Source organism: Bombina bombina, chromosome 1 (assembly GCF_027579735.1).
Source record: "Bombina bombina isolate aBomBom1 chromosome 1, aBomBom1.pri, whole genome shotgun sequence".
NCBI lineage: Eukaryota > Metazoa > Chordata > Amphibia > Anura > Bombinatoridae > Bombina > Bombina bombina.
In genome coordinates this window covers 360792311-360809967 of record NC_069499.1, presented here as the reverse complement: position 1 = coordinate 360809967, position 17657 = coordinate 360792311, and the positions used below count along the sequence as shown (strand labels likewise).

Below are 17657 nucleotides of genomic sequence, written 5' to 3'. Positions count from 1 at the left end.
TTTAGGAAGAAAACCAGGTTTGGTACGCAAAACCACCTTATCTGCATGGAACACCAGATAGGGTGAATTAAACTGCAAAGCAGATTATTCTGAGACTCTTCGAGCAGAAGATATAGCTACCAAAAACAAAACTTTCCAAGATAATAACTTAATATCTATAGAATGTAAAGGTTCAAACGGAACCCCTTGAAGAACTGAAAGAACTAAATTTAGACTCCATGGAGGAGCCACAGGTTTATAGACAGGCTTGATTCTGACTAAAGCCTGCGCAACGCTTGAACGCCTGGTACTTCTGCCAGACGCTTGTGTAACAGGATAGAAAGAGCAGATATCTGTCCCTTTAAGGAACTAGCTGACAATCCTTTCTCCAATTCTTCTTGGAGAAAAGACAATATCCTGGGAATCCTAATTTTACTCCACGAGTATCCCTTGGATTCACACCAACAAAGATATTTCCGCCATATCTTATGGTAAATTTTCCTGGTGACAGGCTTTCTAGCCTGGATCAGAGTATCTATAACTGATTCAGAGAACCCACGCTTAGATAAAATCAAGCGTTCAATCTCCAAGCAGTCAGTTGCAGAGAAACTAGATTTGGATGCTTGAATGGACCCTGTATTAGAAGATCCTGCCTCGATGGCAGTGTCCATGGTGGAAAAGATGACATGTCCACTAAGTCTGCATACCAAGTCCTGCGTGGCCACGCAGGCGCTATCAAAATTACCGAAGCCTTCTCCTGTTTGATTCTGGCTACCAGCCGAGGGAGAAGGGGAAACGGTGGAAAGACATAAGCCAGATTGAAGGACCAAGGCGCTACTAGAGCATCTATCAATGCCGCCTTGGGGTCCCTGGACCTGGATCCGTAAAGAGGAAGTTTGGTGTTCTGACGGGACGCCATCATATCCAACTCTGGAATGCCCCATAGCTGGGTCAACGGAGCAAAAACCTCCGGGTGGAGATCCCACTCCCCCGGGTGAAAAGTCTGACGACTTAGAAAATACACCTCCCAGTTGTCTACTACTGGGATGTGAATTGCAGATAGATGGCAGGAGTGATCCTCCGCCCATTTGATGATCTTGGATACTTCCTTCATCGCTAGGGAACTCTTTGTTCCTCCCTGATGATTGATGTACGCTACAGTCGTGATGTTGTCCGACTGAAATCTGATGAATTTGGCCTCCGCTAGTTGAGGCCATGCCTGGATCGTGTTGAATATCGCTCTCAGTTCCAAAATGTCGGAGATTCTTCCCGAGACCATAGGCCCTGAGCTTTCAGGGAGTCCCAGACCGCACCCCAGCCTAACAGACTGGCATCTGTCGTGACAATGATCCACTCCGGTCTGCGGAAGCACATTCCCTGAGACAGGTGATCCTGAGACAACCACCAGAGAAGAGAATCTCTGGTTCTCTGGTCCAGTTGTATTTGAGGAGACAAATCAGCATAATCCCCATTCCACTGTTTGAGCATGCACAGTTGCAGTGGTCTGAGATGAATTCGGGCAAAAGGGACAACGTCCATTGCCGCCACCATTAATCCGATTACCTCCATGCACTGAGCTACAGAAGGCAGAGGAATGGAATGAAGAACTCGGCAAGTAGTTAAAAGCTTTAACTTCCTGACCTCCGTCAGAAAAATGTTCATTTCTACCGAGTCTATTAGTGTTCCCAGGAAGGGAACCCTTGTGAGCGGGGACAGAGAACTTTTTTCGACGTTCACCTTCCACCCGTGAGACCTTAAAAAGGCCAGAACAATGTCCGTATGAGCCTTGGCTCTGGGAAAAGACGACGCCTGTATTAAGATGTCGTCCAGATAAGGTGCTACTGCAATGCCCTGCGGTCTTAGTACCGCCAGAAGGGACCCTAGCACCTTTGTGAAAATTCTGGGAGCAGTGGCCAAACCGAAAGGAAGGGCCACGAACTGGTAATGCTTGTCCAGAAAAGCGAACCTTAGGAACTGATGGTGATCTTTGTGGATAGGAATATGTAGGTACGCATCCTTTAGATCCACGGTAGTCATATATTGACCTCCCTGGATCATCGATAAGATTGTCCGAATGGTTTCCATTTTGAATGATGGAACTCTGAGGAATTTGTTTAGAATTTTTAGATCCAGGATTGGCCTGAAAGTTCCTTCCTTTTTGGGAACTACAAACAGGTTTGAGTAAAACCCCAGTCCTTGTTCTGCAATCGGAACTGGATATATCACTCCCATCTTTAATAGATCTTCTACACAGTGTAAGAACGCCTGTTTCTTTGTCTGGTCTGAAGACAAACAAGAAATGTGGAACCTTCCCCTTGGAGGAGAGTCCTAGAATTCTCTCAGATATGCCTGAGCAACGATTTTCTAATGCCCAGGGATCTCTTGCCCAAGCCTGAACAAAGAGAGAGAGTCTGCCCCTTACTAGATCCGGTCCCGGATCGGGGGCTACCCCTTCATGCTGTCTTAGTAGCAGCCGCAGGCTTCTTGGCCTGTTTACCCTTGTTCCAGCCCTGCAAAGGTTTCCAGGTTGCTTTGGGCTGTGAAGCGTTACCCTCTTGCTTTGCGGTTGCAGAGGTTGAAGCAGGGCCGCTCCTGAAGTTGCGGAAGGAGCGAAAATTAGCCTTGTTTTTGGCCTTAAACGGTCTATCTTGCGGGAGGGCATGGCCCTTTTCCCCAGTGATATCCAAAATAATTTCTTTCAACTCAGGACCAAAAAGGGTTTTTACCTTGAAAGGAATATTTAGTAATTTTGTTTTGGACGACACGTCAGCCGACCATGATTTGAGCCAAAGCGCTCTTCGCGCCATAATGGCAAAACCAGAATTTTTCGCTGCTAACTTAGCTAATTGTAATGCGGCATCTGTGATAAAAGAATTAGCCAGCTTTAGAGCATGAATTCTATCCATGACTTCGTCATATGAAGTCTCCCTCTGGAGCGACTCCTCCAGCGCCTCAAACCAGAAAGCCGCTGCAGTAGTTACAGGAATAATGCAGGCAATCGGTTGAAGAAGCAAACCTTGTTGAACAAATATTTTCTTTAGTAAACCTTCTAATTTTTTATCCATAGGATCTTTGAAAGCACAACTGTCTTCTATTGGTATGGTTGTGCGCTTGGCTAGTGTTGAAACTGCTCCCTCTACCTTAGGGACCGTCTGCCACACGTCCCGCCTGGGGTCAGTTATGGGGAACATTTTCTTAAAGATAGGGGGGGGGGAACAAAAGGTACACCTGGTCTCTCCCACTCTCTAGTTACAATATCCGCCACCCTCTTCGGGATCGGAAACGCATCAGTGTATACAGGGACTTCTAGAAACTTGTCCATTTTACACAATTTTTCTGGGACCACCATGGGGTCGCAATCATCCAGCGTAGCTAAAACCTCCTTAAGCAGTACGCGGAGGTGTTCCAGCTTAAATTTAAACGCTAAAGAATCTGATTCTGCCCGCTGAGAAACCTTTCCTGTGTCAGAAATTTCTCCCTCGGACAGCACATCCCTCACTGCCACTTCAGAGTGTTGTGAGGGTACAACGGATAAATCATCCAAAGCTTTTGATTGCTCATCCTGTTCTTAAAACTGAGCTATCACGCTTTTTAGGAAAAACTGGCAGTTTGGATAGAAAAGCCGCAAGGGAATTATCCATGACTGCTGCTAATTGTTGTAATGTAATAGGGGCCAATGCGCAAGAGGTACTAGGCATCACTTGCGCGGGCGTAACTGGTGTCGACACATGGGGAGAGGAAGGTGGACTATCCTCGTTACCTTCCGTTAAAGAATCATCTTGGGCTACATTTTTAAGTGTCACTGCATGGTCTTTAAAATGCTTAGATACCTTAGCACACTTTAAACACAAATGTAAAGGGGGTTCCGCCATGGCAATTAAACACATACAACAACGTCTATCTGTAGGCTCAGACATGTTAAACAGACTTCACTCAAATACAGAAAAATACAATTTTAGAAAAAACGGTACTGTGCCTTTAAATAATAAAAAGCGCACTTTTTTACTAAATCTGAAAAAATAACCCAATCTTTATGAAATTTTCACCATATGATCCTAATGCTTTGAAATGATTGCACAGTGAATTTCAAGTCAATTAACCCCTTAATGCCCAAACCGGAGCAAACTAAAGCTGGCAACCGGTTAGCAAACTACAGCACCATGCCACAGCAATCTGCTGTGGCCCTACCTTCCTTGGTGATTAGTTTTGATGGAAAATAAGCCTCTATGAAGTCCTCAAGTAATCTTTGGAACCTCCACGTGAAGCTGCATGAAGCTGTCTGCAATATCAACTGAGCAACTGAGGCGCGAAATCTAGGCCCCCTCCCTCTCCACTCTGGAGTTGTGGGGCCTTCACAAGCCTAAATAGGTGTCTAAATATATGCCATGTGGAATAAAACCCATAAAAACGTTCCAAATGTAATAAAAACTTGTAAAAAGATCAGATTTTTGTTATAAAATAATCAATTGCCGCTTAATAGTGTCCACCAGTGTTTTGAGCCCTCTTAATTAAGCCTTCCTTCTATACTAAGTCTCAGAATATGGCTTACCTTCCCCACATGGGGATTCTTGTCAGTCTTCTAGCATTACTAAGTCTTGACTAGAAAAAAATGCTGAACATACCTTATAGCAGTTAAGCCTGCAAACTGTTCCCCCCAACTGAAGTTTTCTGGTACTCATCAGTCCTGTGTGGGAACAGCAATGGATTTTAGTTACAACATGCTAAAATCGTTATCCTCTCAGCAGAAATCTTCATCACTTTCTGCCACAGAGTAAATAGTACAAACCGGCACTATTTTAAAATACACTTTTGATTGAAGAAATAAAAACTACAAATCTAACACCACATTCACTTTACCCTCCCGTGGAGATGCTACTTGTTAGAGCGGCAAAGAGAATGACTGGGGGGTGGAGCCTGAGGGGGAGCTATATGGACAGCTCTGCTGTGTGCTCTCTTTGCCACTTCCTGTAGGGAATGAGAATATCCCACAAGTAAGGATGAATCCGTGGACTCATATTCCAATGTTTTTCTCAGAATATGTTCTATTTATTCATAAATACATCATTTCTACATATATCTGATGGTATTTTGATACAATATCAATCTAACCCTATAAATATCTATATACATACATACATACACACAAATATATATATACTTTCAGCTGTAATACCAGCGGCAAACACCCACGATAAACCATTTTTTGCTTCCACATAACGGTTAACGCCCCATTTGTAATTTGCCACTTTATCAGTAAACATTACTTATAAACCATCAAAACCTTTTAAGGCAATAGAGGCTAAGACATATTTTATTATATATGCTATATCTGCCCATTAATGCAACAATTACAGGTTTCTCTGGACTAATCTGTGTGTAATTGACCACAATTTGAGAGACAGAAAGAAAGAAGTTTATTTTTCTATTTTTACATTTGTTGCTTAAAATGATGAGATACAACCATTTAAAAAGAACATTAAATACTAAATAAATGCTAGATAAAATAATATATTTAATGATACAGTAAAGTGATTGTAATCTTAGGCCCTTTATACATAGTATATAAAATTAATTTAAAAATTATTGTTTGCCATAACTAAACAGTAATTATTTTACAAATGAAACGTCTTTAAAAAAATTAATAAATTAAAGTGCCCCTGTTTTTAAGATTAATTTTATATACTGTGTATTAAAGTGCCTAAGTTTACAATCATTTTAAGCCTGAGAATAATATTCAGATGCTTTTTAAATTTCAGTTGTTTATCATAAATGTTTACACTTATTTCTTCATTAAAGTAATGGGAACCACCATATTGTAAACTAAGCTTCCATAATAAAAGTAAACAAATACACTTTGAGTTGATTTTTACACTATTGCTTGAGTTCTGTGTAGAATATAGCAGTGATAGGCTAGATAAGTCTCCAGTGAACTCTTCCAATTCTCGTATCATTTGGAAAGCCCACAATTTTTAGGAGTTAAATTGCAGGGAAAGGGAACAAAATAAATAATGCGAGTATATTGCAATTTGTATGCATAATTAAACATTTAATATTACAATCTCAAAGTGCCATGAATACCTCTAACATTGATTGGACTTGCAGCCTTACAATACAATTGCAAGAAGATATTTAATGCAGTTCTGTGTCACCTTTGTCAACACACAATAGCCTATTAAATACTTTTATCTTCAAACATAAATCCAACAAAATATGAACAAATCTGTGTTGAAGCAAACAAATAGTTCCAGGGTTCAGTCCTTGTTTCTCTTTTTTTAGAAGCGTTTCTATTTCTTCTTAGGACAAGACCCCTGAACTGCAGTGATGGTAACATTAACAGATCAGAGGCCTGAAAAGATGATCACGGCTTTAGAAGAATGAAGTATCAGAAGAAAATGCTCCTGCAAGTCTAAAATCATCCTTAGTAAGGACGCTGTACATACGCTGGGGTAGTGTTTTGGAATACGGAGCTGGCCTTGGAATGCTGATACGTAAAATAACCTCACGACCAGCTGGCGGTGGGAAATCGGTCCCTGTCATGGACCTTCTCTCGTCTAAGGAGTTTGATTTTTTGAGTTCCTCCTCCGCAGGGCCTAAAGTCGTAGCCTTAAACAAAACACAATGCCTTGTTTAGAAAACAAGCTACATTTCTGTGGTAAAACATATTAAACATTTGACTACAGAGAAGCAAATTAACAATATTATGATTAATGGTAGAAGACAATTACATGAGTTTTAATGATATACCAACTCATTTAAGCAACAATCAATTCCAACTGACTGGAAAATATTGAGGATCTCAAATTAATTATTAGCTGCAAGAAGTATGTGATGTTTATTCTTCTAGACTCCAATCTAATGGCTGAATGTTAGTAAGTGTTAACAAAACTAAAAATGACACAATTGTGGAGATGCTTTTGGTCTGTCTTGTAGACCTTCAGCAAAGTAACAATGATATGAGGTGGAAATGCTATAGGTTACCTCATCAGAAGATTCAGTCAGCTTGGGAAAGGATGAGAAAGGAAGTTATGATAGAACAAGAACAAAACAAGTCTAGGATGATTACAAAAGGGTTAGACTGAGTTAATTAGTATGAGGAACATGACACACAATACACACAACACTGAAGACAAAGGATTACACAGGTGCTACTGGTCTATTTCCATAATGCCTTTTAATAGGAAACCAATTAAATTCAACTAAATTCTTCAACCATGAAGCCATTCTGATGTTTATTTTTAAGAGAAATTAAATGAGCACAGGTGAAATAATCAGCTCCTCAGTAAACATGGGTATTTTACCTTCTCTCACCCAAAGTAACCCTGAAAATCTGGCCTGTTAGGGAAGTCTGAGGTTAGGTTTGAAAACCAGTGAACTATACTAATGACAATTTCAATTGTGCAGTTTCTATTTGCCTCTTATACAGACTTTGTGTAGTTCAGAGGAGCTGATGAGATCGGAGTAGGAGCTGATTATGGAGGGAGCTCGGGGAATATCGCGTGCAGTGTCACCTGGACAAAGCAGCTTTGCACAAGCCCTAATGATGGGGCCTGACATCAGATTAATTTGTAGCTCAACATAGAGATGGTGAATTAGAGGGTAGTCAAAGCTTTTGGGACTCGTTCTACTATGTTTTCTCTATGGAGTTCTATGCCTATTTACAACCAATGAGTTATTACTTGAATTTAACTTAAAGATATGGATCAAACTGGTCTTTAGGTTTATTAGATCAAAATATTAAACTATTCAAATTAGGTAATTACTCAATCTCTATTTGGTATAAAACTCTTATAATGAAGCAAGGTCAGTCATATTTATATAAACTGCATCAAAAATGGCTTAAAAGGGTTAGGCTAGTCAAAATTAAACTTTCATGATTCAGATAGAGCATGCAATTTTAAGCAACTTTCTAATTTAATCCTATTATCAATTTTCTTCGTTCTCTTGGTATCTTTATTTGAAAAAGCAAGAATTTAAGGATAGGAACTGGCCCATTTTTGGTTCATCACCTGGGTAGCACTTTCTAATTGGTGTCTAAATGTAGCCACCAATCAGCAAGCGTTACCCAGGTGCTGAACCAAAAATGAGCCAGCTCCTAAGCTTACATTTAAATAAAGATACCAAGAGAATGAGGAAAATTGATAAAAGGAGTAAATTAGAAATCTGCTTAAAATTGCATGCTCTATCTGAATCATGAAAGTTTAATTTTGACTAGACTTTCCCTTTAAGAATTTTCCTGAATTTGAAGATATTGAAAATTCCTTGCTTAGAGCAGAAAGTTCTAATTTCCCAGCAGCCTGGAAAGAATCTCATGTGAAATGAATGAACAAAGCATATTTAACCCCTGAACGCTTATCAAAGTTCCAGTGAGGAGGGCAACTGCTATAAATGTTGCTATTCTAAGGCAGGCTTAATGTACCGTTTCTGGTTGTGCCTTACAATTCAAGGCTTTTGATGTAAGGCAAATTTTTGGGTCAATCAATTTCCCTTAAAGAAAAGAAAGCTTTAAGAGTCAAACTATATATTTTTCTATATAATGAATATTGGGAAGTTGCAAACTCAGATTTAATTAACACAGTGATTATTACTAGGCTGAAATTTAATTCTTAAAAGATGGAACTCTAAAATTTCCCCAAGACTAGAAGACCTGATTAAAGGAATAAGATTGCAATTAAAGTGATGGTAAATCAAAACGTTAAACAAACACTAGGATTTACCATCACTAAAAATCAAGGGGAGTTTAAGTTATCAGATGTAAAAAAAAACAGAATTTATGTTTACCTGATAAATTACTTTCTCCAACGGTGTGTCCGGTCCACGGCGTCATCCTTACTTGTGGGATATTCTCTTCCCCAACAGGAAATGGCAAAGAGCCCAGCAAAGCTGGTCACATGATCCCTCCTAGGCTCCGCCTACCCCAGTCATTCGACCGACGTTAAGGAGGAATATTTGCATAGGAGAAACCATATGATACCGTGGTGACTGTAGTCAAAGAAAATAAATTATCCGACCTGATTAAAAAACCAGGGCGGGCCGTGGACCGGACACACCGTTGGAGAAAGTAATTTATCAGGTAAACATAAATTCTGTTTTCTCCAACATAGGTGTGTCCGGTCCACGGCGTCATCCTTACTTGTGGGAACCAATACCAAAGCTTTAGGACACGGATGATGGGAGGGAGCAAATCAGGTCACCTAGATGGAAGGCACCACGGCTTGCAAAACCTTTCTCCCAAAAATAGCCTCAGAAGAAGCAAAAGTATCAAACTTGTAAAATTTGGTAAAAGTGTGCAGTGAAGACCAAGTCGCTGCCCTACATATCTGATCAACAGAAGCCTCGTTCTTGAAGGCCCATGTGGAAGCCACAGCCCTAGTGGAATGAGCTGTGATTCTTTCGGGAGGCTGCCGTCCGGCAGTCTCGTAAGCCAATCTGATGATGCTTTTAATCCAAAAAGAGAGAGAGGTAGAAGTTGCTTTTTGACCTCTCCTTTTACCGGAATAAACAACAAACAAGGAAGATGTTTGTCTAAAATCCTTTGTAGCGTCTAAATAGAATTTTAGAGCGCGAACAACATCCAAATTGTGCAACAAACGTTCCTTCTTTGAAACTGGTTTCGGACACAGAGAAGGTACGATAATCTCCTGGTTAATGTTTTTGTTAGAAACAACTTTTGGAAGAAAACCAGGTTTAGTACGTAAAACCACCTTATCTGCATGGAACACCAGATAAGGAGGAGAACACTGCAGAGCAGATAATTCTGAAACTCTTCTAGCAGAAGAAATTGCAACCAAAAACAAAACTTTCCAAGATAATAACTTAATATCAACGGAATGTAAGGGTTCAAACGGAACCCCCTGAAGAACTGAAAGAACTAAGTTGAGACTCCAAGGAGGAGTCAAAGGTTTGTAAACAGGCTTGATTCTAACCAGAGCCTGAACAAAGGCTTGAACATCTGGCACAGCTGCCAGCTTTTTGTGAAGTAACACAGACAAGGCAGAAATCTGTCCCTTCAGGGAACTTGCAGATAATCCTTTTTCCAATCCTTCTTGAAGGAAGGATAGAATCTTAGGAATCTTAACCTTGTCCCAAGGGAATCCTTTAGATTCACACCAACAGATATATTTTTTCCAAATTTTGTGGTAAATCTTTCTAGTTACAGGCTTTCTGGCCTGAACAAGAGTATCGATAACAGAATCTGAGAACCCTCGCTTCGATAAGATCAAGCGTTCAATCTCCAAGCAGTCAGCTGGAGTGAGACCAGATTCGGATGTTCGAACGGACCTTGAACAAGAAGGTCTCGTCTCAAAGGTAGCTTCCATGGTGGAGCCGATGACATATTCACCAGATCTGCATACCAAGTCCTGCGTGGCCACGCAGGAGCTATCAAGATCACCGACGCCCTCTCCTGATTGATCCTGGCTACCAGCCTGGGGATGAGAGGAAACGGCGGGAACACATAAGCTAGTTTGAAGGTCCAAGGTGCTACTAGTGCATCCACTAGAGCCGCCTTGGGATCCCTGGATCTGGACCCGTAGCAAGGAACTTTGAAGTTCTGACGAGAGGCCATCAGATCCATGTCTGGAATGCCCCACAGCTGAGTGATTTGGGCAAAGATTTCCGGATGGAGTTCCCACTCCCCCGGATGCAATGTCTGACGACTCAGAAAATCCGCTTCCCAATTTTCCACTCCTGGGATGTGGATTGCAGACAGGTAGCAGGAGTGAGACTCCGCCCATTGAATGATTTTGGTCACTTCTTCCATCGCCAGGGAACTCCTTGTTCCCCCCTGATGGTTGATGTACGCAACAGTTGTCATGTTGTCTGATTGAAACCGTATGAACCTGGCCCTCGCTAGCTGAGGCCAAGCCTTGAGAGCATTGAATATCGCTCTCAGTTCCAGAATATTTATCGGTAGAAGAGATTCTTCCCGAGACCAAAGACCCTGAGCTTTCAGGGATCCCCAGACCGCGCCCCAGCCCATCAGACTGGCGTCGGTCGTGACAATGACCCACTCTGGTCTGCGGAAGGTCATCCCTTGTGACAGGTTGTCCAGGGACAGCCACCAACGGAGTGAGTCTCTGGTCCTCTGATTTACTTGTATCCTCGGAGACAAGTCTGTATAGTCCCCATTCCACTGACTGAGCATGCACAGTTGTAATGGTCTTAGATGAATGCGCGCAAAAGGAACTATGTCCATTGCCGCTACCATCAAACCTATCACTTCCATGCACTGCGCTATGGAAGGAAGAGGAACGGAATGAAGTATCCGACAAGAGTCTAGAAGTCTTGTTTTTCTGGCCTCTGTCAGAAAAATCCTCATTTCTAAGGAGTCTATTATTGTTCCCAAGAAGGGAACCCTTGTTGACGGAGATAGAGAACTCTTTTCCACGTTCACTTTCCATCCGTGAGATCTGAGAAAGGCCAGGACGATGTCCGTGTGAGCCTTTGCTTGAGGAAGGGACGACGCTTGAATCAGAATGTCGTCCAAGTAAGGTACTACAGCAATGCCCCTTGGTCTTAGCACAGCTAGAAGGGACCCTAGTACCTTTGTGAAAATCCTTGGAGCAGTGGCTAATCCGAAAGGAAGCGCCACGAACTGGTAATGCTTGTCCAGGAATGCGAACCTTAGGAACCGATGATGTTCCTTGTGGATAGGAATATGTAGATACGCATCCTTTAAATCCACCGTGGTCATGAATTGACCTTCCTGGATGGAAGGAAGAATTGTTCGAATGGTTTCCATCTTGAACGATGGAACCTTGAGAAACTTGTTTAAGATCTTGAGATCTAAGATTGGTCTGAACGTTCCCTCTTTTTTGGGAACTATGAACAGATTGGAGTAGAACCCCATCCCTTGTTCTCCTAATGGAACAGGATGAATCACTCCCATTGTTAACAGGTCTTCTACACAATGTAAGAATGCCTGTCTTTTTATGTGGTCTGAAGACAACTGAGACCTGTGGAACCTCCCCCTTGGGGGAAGCCCCTTGAATTCCAGAAGATAACCTTGGGAGACTATTTCTAGTGTCCAAGGATCCAGAACATCTCTTGCCCAAGCCTGAGCGAAGAGAGAGAGTCTGCCCCCCACCAGATCCGGTCCCGGATCGGGGGCCAACATTTCATGCTGTCTTGGTAGCAGTGGCAGGTTTCTTGGCCTGCTTTCCCTTGTTCCAGCCTTGCATTGGTCTCCAAGCTTGCTTGGCTTGAGAAGTATTACCCTCTTGCTTAGAGGACGTAGCACTTTGGGCTGGTCCGTTTCTACGAAAGGGACGAAAATTAGGTTTATTTTTGGCCTTGAAAGGCCGATCCTGAGGAAGGGCATGGCCCTTACCCCCAGTGATATCAGAGATAATCTCTTTCAAGTCAGGGCCAAACAGCGTTTTCCCCTTGAAAGGAATGTTAAGTAGCTTGTTCTTGGAAGACGCATCAGCTGACCAAGATTTCAACCAAAGCGATCTGCGCGCCACAATAGCAAACCCAGAATTCTTAGCCGCTAACCTAGCCAATTGCAAAGTGGCGTCTAGGGTGAAAGAATTAGCCAATTTGAGAGCATTGATTCTGTCCATAATCTCCTCATAAGGAGGAGAATCACTATCGACCGCCTTTACCAGCTCATCGAACCAGAAACATGCGGCTGTAGCGACAGGGACAATGCATGAAATTGGTTGTAGAAGGTAACCCTGCTGAACAAACATCTTTTTAAGTAAACCTTCTAATTTTTTATCCATAGGATCTTTGAAAGCACAACTATCTTCTATGGGTATAGTGGTGCGTTTGTTTAAAGTGGAAACCGCTCCCTCGACCTTGGGGACTGTCTGCCATAAGTCCTTTCTGGGGTCGACCATAGGAAACAATTTTTTAAATATGGGGGGAGGGACGAAAGGAATACCGGGCCTTTCCCATTCTTTATTTACAATGTCCGCCACCCGCTTGGGTATAGGAAAAGCTTCTGGGAGCCCCGGGACCTCTAGGAACTTGTCCATTTTACATAGCTTCTCTGGGATGACCAAATTGTCACAATCATCCAGAGTGGATAATACCTCCTTAAGCAGAGCGCGGAGATGTTCCAACTTAAATTTAAACGTAATCACATCAGGTTCAGCTTGTTGAGAAATGTTCCCTGAAGCTTACATTTAAATAAAGATACCAAGAGAATGAGGAAAATTGATAAAAGGAGTAAATTAGAAATCTGCTTAAAATTGCATGCTCTATCTGAATCATGAAAGTTTAATTTTGACTAGACTTTCCCTTTAAGAATTTTCCTGAATTTGAAGATATTGAAAATTCCTTGCTTAGAGCAGAAAGTTCTAATTTCCCAGCAGCCTGGAAAGAATCTCATGTGAAATGAATGAACAAAGCATATTTAACCCCTGAACGCTTATCAAAGTTCCAGTGAGGAGGGCAACTGCTATAAATGTTGCTATTCTAAGGCAGGCTTAATGTACCGTTTCTGGTTGTGCCTTACAATTCAAGGCTTTTGATGTAAGGCAAATTTTTGGGTCAATCAATTTCCCTTAAAGAAAAGAAAGCTTTAAGAGTCAAACTATATATTTTTCTATATAATGAATATTGGGAAGTTGCAAACTCAGATTTAATTAACACAGTGATTATTACTAGGCTGAAATTTAATTCTTAAAAGATGGAACTCTAAAATTTCCCCAAGACTAGAAGACCTGATTAAAGGAATAAGATTGCAATTAAAGTGATGGTAAATCAAAACGTTAAACAAACACTAGGATTTACCATCACTAAAAATCAAGGGGAGTTTAAGTTATCAGATGTAAAAAAAAACAGAATTTATGTTTACCTGATAAATTACTTTCTCCAACGGTGTGTCCGGTCCACGGCGTCATCCTTACTTGTGGGATATTCTCTTCCCCAACAGGAAATGGCAAAGAGCCCAGCAAAGCTGGTCACATGATCCCTCCTAGGCTCCGCCTACCCCAGTCATTCGACCGACGTTAAGGAGGAATATTTGCATAGGAGAAACCATATGATACCGTGGTGACTGTAGTCAAAGAAAATAAATTATCCGACCTGATTAAAAAACCAGGGCGGGCCGTGGACCGGACACACCGTTGGAGAAAGTAATTTATCAGGTAAACATAAATTCTGTTTTCTCCAACATAGGTGTGTCCGGTCCACGGCGTCATCCTTACTTGTGGGAACCAATACCAAAGCTTTAGGACACGGATGATGGGAGGGAGCAAATCAGGTCACCTAGATGGAAGGCACCACGGCTTGCAAAACCTTTCTCCCAAAAATAGCCTCAGAAGAAGCAAAAGTATCAAACTTGTAAAATTTGGTAAAAGTGTGCAGTGAAGACCAAGTCGCTGCCCTACATATCTGATCAACAGAAGCCTCGTTCTTGAAGGCCCATGTGGAAGCCACAGCCCTAGTGGAATGAGCTGTGATTCTTTCGGGAGGCTGCTGTCCGGCAGTCTCGTAAGCCAATCTGATGATGCTTTTAATCCAAAAAGAGAGAGAGGTAGAAGTTGCTTTTTGACCTCTCCTTTTACCGGAATAAACAACAAACAAGGAAGATGTTTGTCTAAAATCCTTTGTAGCGTCTAAATAGAATTTTAGAGCGCGAACAACATCCAAATTGTGCAACAAACGTTCCTTCTTTGAAACTGGTTTCGGACACAGAGAAGGTACGATAATCTCCTGGTTAATGTTTTTGTTAGAAACAACTTTTGGAAGAAAACCAGGTTTAGTACGTAAAACCACCTTATCTGCATGGAACACCAGATAAGGAGGAGAACACTGCAGAGCAGATAATTCTGAAACTCTTCTAGCAGAAGAAATTGCAACCAAAAACAAAACTTTCCAAGATAATAACTTAATATCAACGGAATGTAAGGGTTCAAACGGAACCCCCTGAAGAACTGAAAGAACTAAGTTGAGACTCCAAGGAGGAGTCAAAGGTTTGTAAACAGGCTTGATTCTAACCAGAGCCTGAACAAAGGCTTGAACATCTGGCACAGCTGCCAGCTTTTTGTGAAGTAACACAGACAAGGCAGAAATCTGTCCCTTCAGGGAACTTGCAGATAATCCTTTTTCCAATCCTTCTTGAAGGAAGGATAGAATCTTAGGAATCTTAACCTTGTCCCAAGGGAATCCTTTAGATTCACACCAACAGATATATTTTTTCCAAATTTTGTGGTAAATCTTTCTAGTTACAGGCTTTCTGGCCTGAACAAGAGTATCGATAACAGAATCTGAGAACCCTCGCTTCGATAAGATCAAGCGTTCAATCTCCAAGCAGTCAGCTGGAGTGAGACCAGATTCGGATGTTCGAACGGACCTTGAACAAGAAGGTCTCGTCTCAAAGGTAGCTTCCATGGTGGAGCCGATGACATATTCACCAGATCTGCATACCAAGTCCTGCGTGGCCACGCAGGAGCTATCAAGATCACCGACGCCCTCTCCTGATTGATCCTGGCTACCAGCCTGGGGATGAGAGGAAACGGCGGGAACACATAAGCTAGTTTGAAGGTCCAAGGTGCTACTAGTGCATCCACTAGAGCCGCCTTGGGATCCCTGGATCTGGACCCGTAGCAAGGAACTTTGAAGTTCTGACGAGAGGCCATCAGATCCATGTCTGGAATGCCCCACAGCTGAGTGATTTGGGCAAAGATTTCCGGATGGAGTTCCCACTCCCCCGGATGCAATGTCTGACGACTCAGAAAATCCGCTTCCCAATTTTCCACTCCTGGGATGTGGATTGCAGACAGGTAGCAGGAGTGAGACTCCGCCCATTGAATGATTTTGGTCACTTCTTCCATCGCCAGGGAACTCCTTGTTCCCCCCTGATGGTTGATGTACGCAACAGTTGTCATGTTGTCTGATTGAAACCGTATGAACCTGGCCCTCGCTAGCTGAGGCCAAGCCTTGAGAGCATTGAATATCGCTCTCAGTTCCAGAATATTTATCGGTAGAAGAGATTCTTCCCGAGACCAAAGACCCTGAGCTTTCAGGGATCCCCAGACCGCGCCCCAGCCCATCAGACTGGCGTCGGTCGTGACAATGACCCACTCTGGTCTGCGGAAGGTCATCCCTTGTGACAGGTTGTCCAGGGACAGCCACCAACGGAGTGAGTCTCTGGTCCTCTGATTTACTTGTATCCTCGGAGACAAGTCTGTATAGTCCCCATTCCACTGACTGAGCATGCACAGTTGTAATGGTCTTAGATGAATGCGCGCAAAAGGAACTATGTCCATTGCCGCTACCATCAAACCTATCACTTCCATGCACTGCGCTATGGAAGGAAGAGGAACGGAATGAAGTATCCGACAAGAGTCTAGAAGTCTTGTTTTTCTGGCCTCTGTCAGAAAAATCCTCATTTCTAAGGAGTCTATTATTGTTCCCAAGAAGGGAACCCTTGTTGACGGAGATAGAGAACTCTTTTCCACGTTCACTTTCCATCCGTGAGATCTGAGAAAGGCCAGGACGATGTCCGTGTGAGCCTTTGCTTGAGGAAGGGACGACGCTTGAATCAGAATGTCGTCCAAGTAAGGTACTACAGCAATGCCCCTTGGTCTTAGCACAGCTAGAAGGGACCCTAGTACCTTTGTGAAAATCCTTGGAGCAGTGGCTAATCCGAAAGGAAGCGCCACGAACTGGTAATGCTTGTCCAGGAATGCGAACCTTAGGAACCGATGATGTTCCTTGTGGATAGGAATATGTAGATACGCATCCTTTAAATCCACCGTGGTCATGAATTGACCTTCCTGGATGGAAGGAAGAATTGTTCGAATGGTTTCCATCTTGAACGATGGAACCTTGAGAAACTTGTTTAAGATCTTGAGATCTAAGATTGGTCTGAACGTTCCCTCTTTTTTGGGAACTATGAACAGATTGGAGTAGAACCCCATCCCTTGTTCTCCTAATGGAACAGGATGAATCACTCCCATTGTTAACAGGTCTTCTACACAATGTAAGAATGCCTGTCTTTTTATGTGGTCTGAAGACAACTGAGACCTGTGGAACCTCCCCCTTGGGGGAAGCCCCTTGAATTCCAGAAGATAACCTTGGGAGACTATTTCTAGTGTCCAAGGATCCAGAACATCTCTTGCCCAAGCCTGAGCGAAGAGAGAGAGTCTGCCCCCCACCAGATCCGGTCCCGGATCGGGGGCCAACATTTCATGCTGTCTTGGTAGCAGTGGCAGGTTTCTTGGCCTGCTTTCCCTTGTTCCAGCCTTGCATTGGTCTCCAAGCTTGCTTGGCTTGAGAAGTATTACCCTCTTGCTTAGAGGACGTAGCACTTTGGGCTGGTCCGTTTCTACGAAAGGGACGAAAATTAGGTTTATTTTTGGCCTTGAAAGGCCGATCCTGAGGAAGGGCATGGCCCTTACCCCCAGTGATATCAGAGATAATCTCTTTCAAGTCAGGGCCAAACAGCGTTTTCCCCTTGAAAGGAATGTTAAGTAGCTTGTTCTTGGAAGACGCATCAGCTGACCAAGATTTCAACCAAAGCGCTCTGCGCGCCACAATAGCAAACCCAGAATTCTTAGCCGCTAACCTAGCCAATTGCAAAGTGGCGTCTAGGGTGAAAGAATTAGCCAATTTGAGAGCATTGATTCTGTCCATAATCTCCTCATAAGGAGGAGAATCACTATCGACCGCCTTTACCAGCTCATCGAACCAGAAACATGCGGCTGTAGCGACAGGGACAATGC

The 17657-nt window shown here is 42.7% G+C and overlaps 1 protein-coding gene across 1 annotated transcript in view; it reads right to left on the bottom strand.

Moving 5' to 3' along the window:
* Window positions 1-5376: 5376 nt before the first annotated feature.
* The window catches only part of RAB3GAP1 (RAB3 GTPase activating protein catalytic subunit 1), a 259144-nt gene continuing 246863 nt past the window's right edge, over window positions 5377-17657 (bottom strand). The window contains exon 24 of the mRNA XM_053698235.1: window positions 5377-6582. Coding sequence (XP_053554210.1) covers window positions 6346-6582 — 237 coding nt within the window. The 3' untranslated portion in view covers window positions 5377-6345. The remainder of the gene's footprint in view (window positions 6583-17657) is intronic.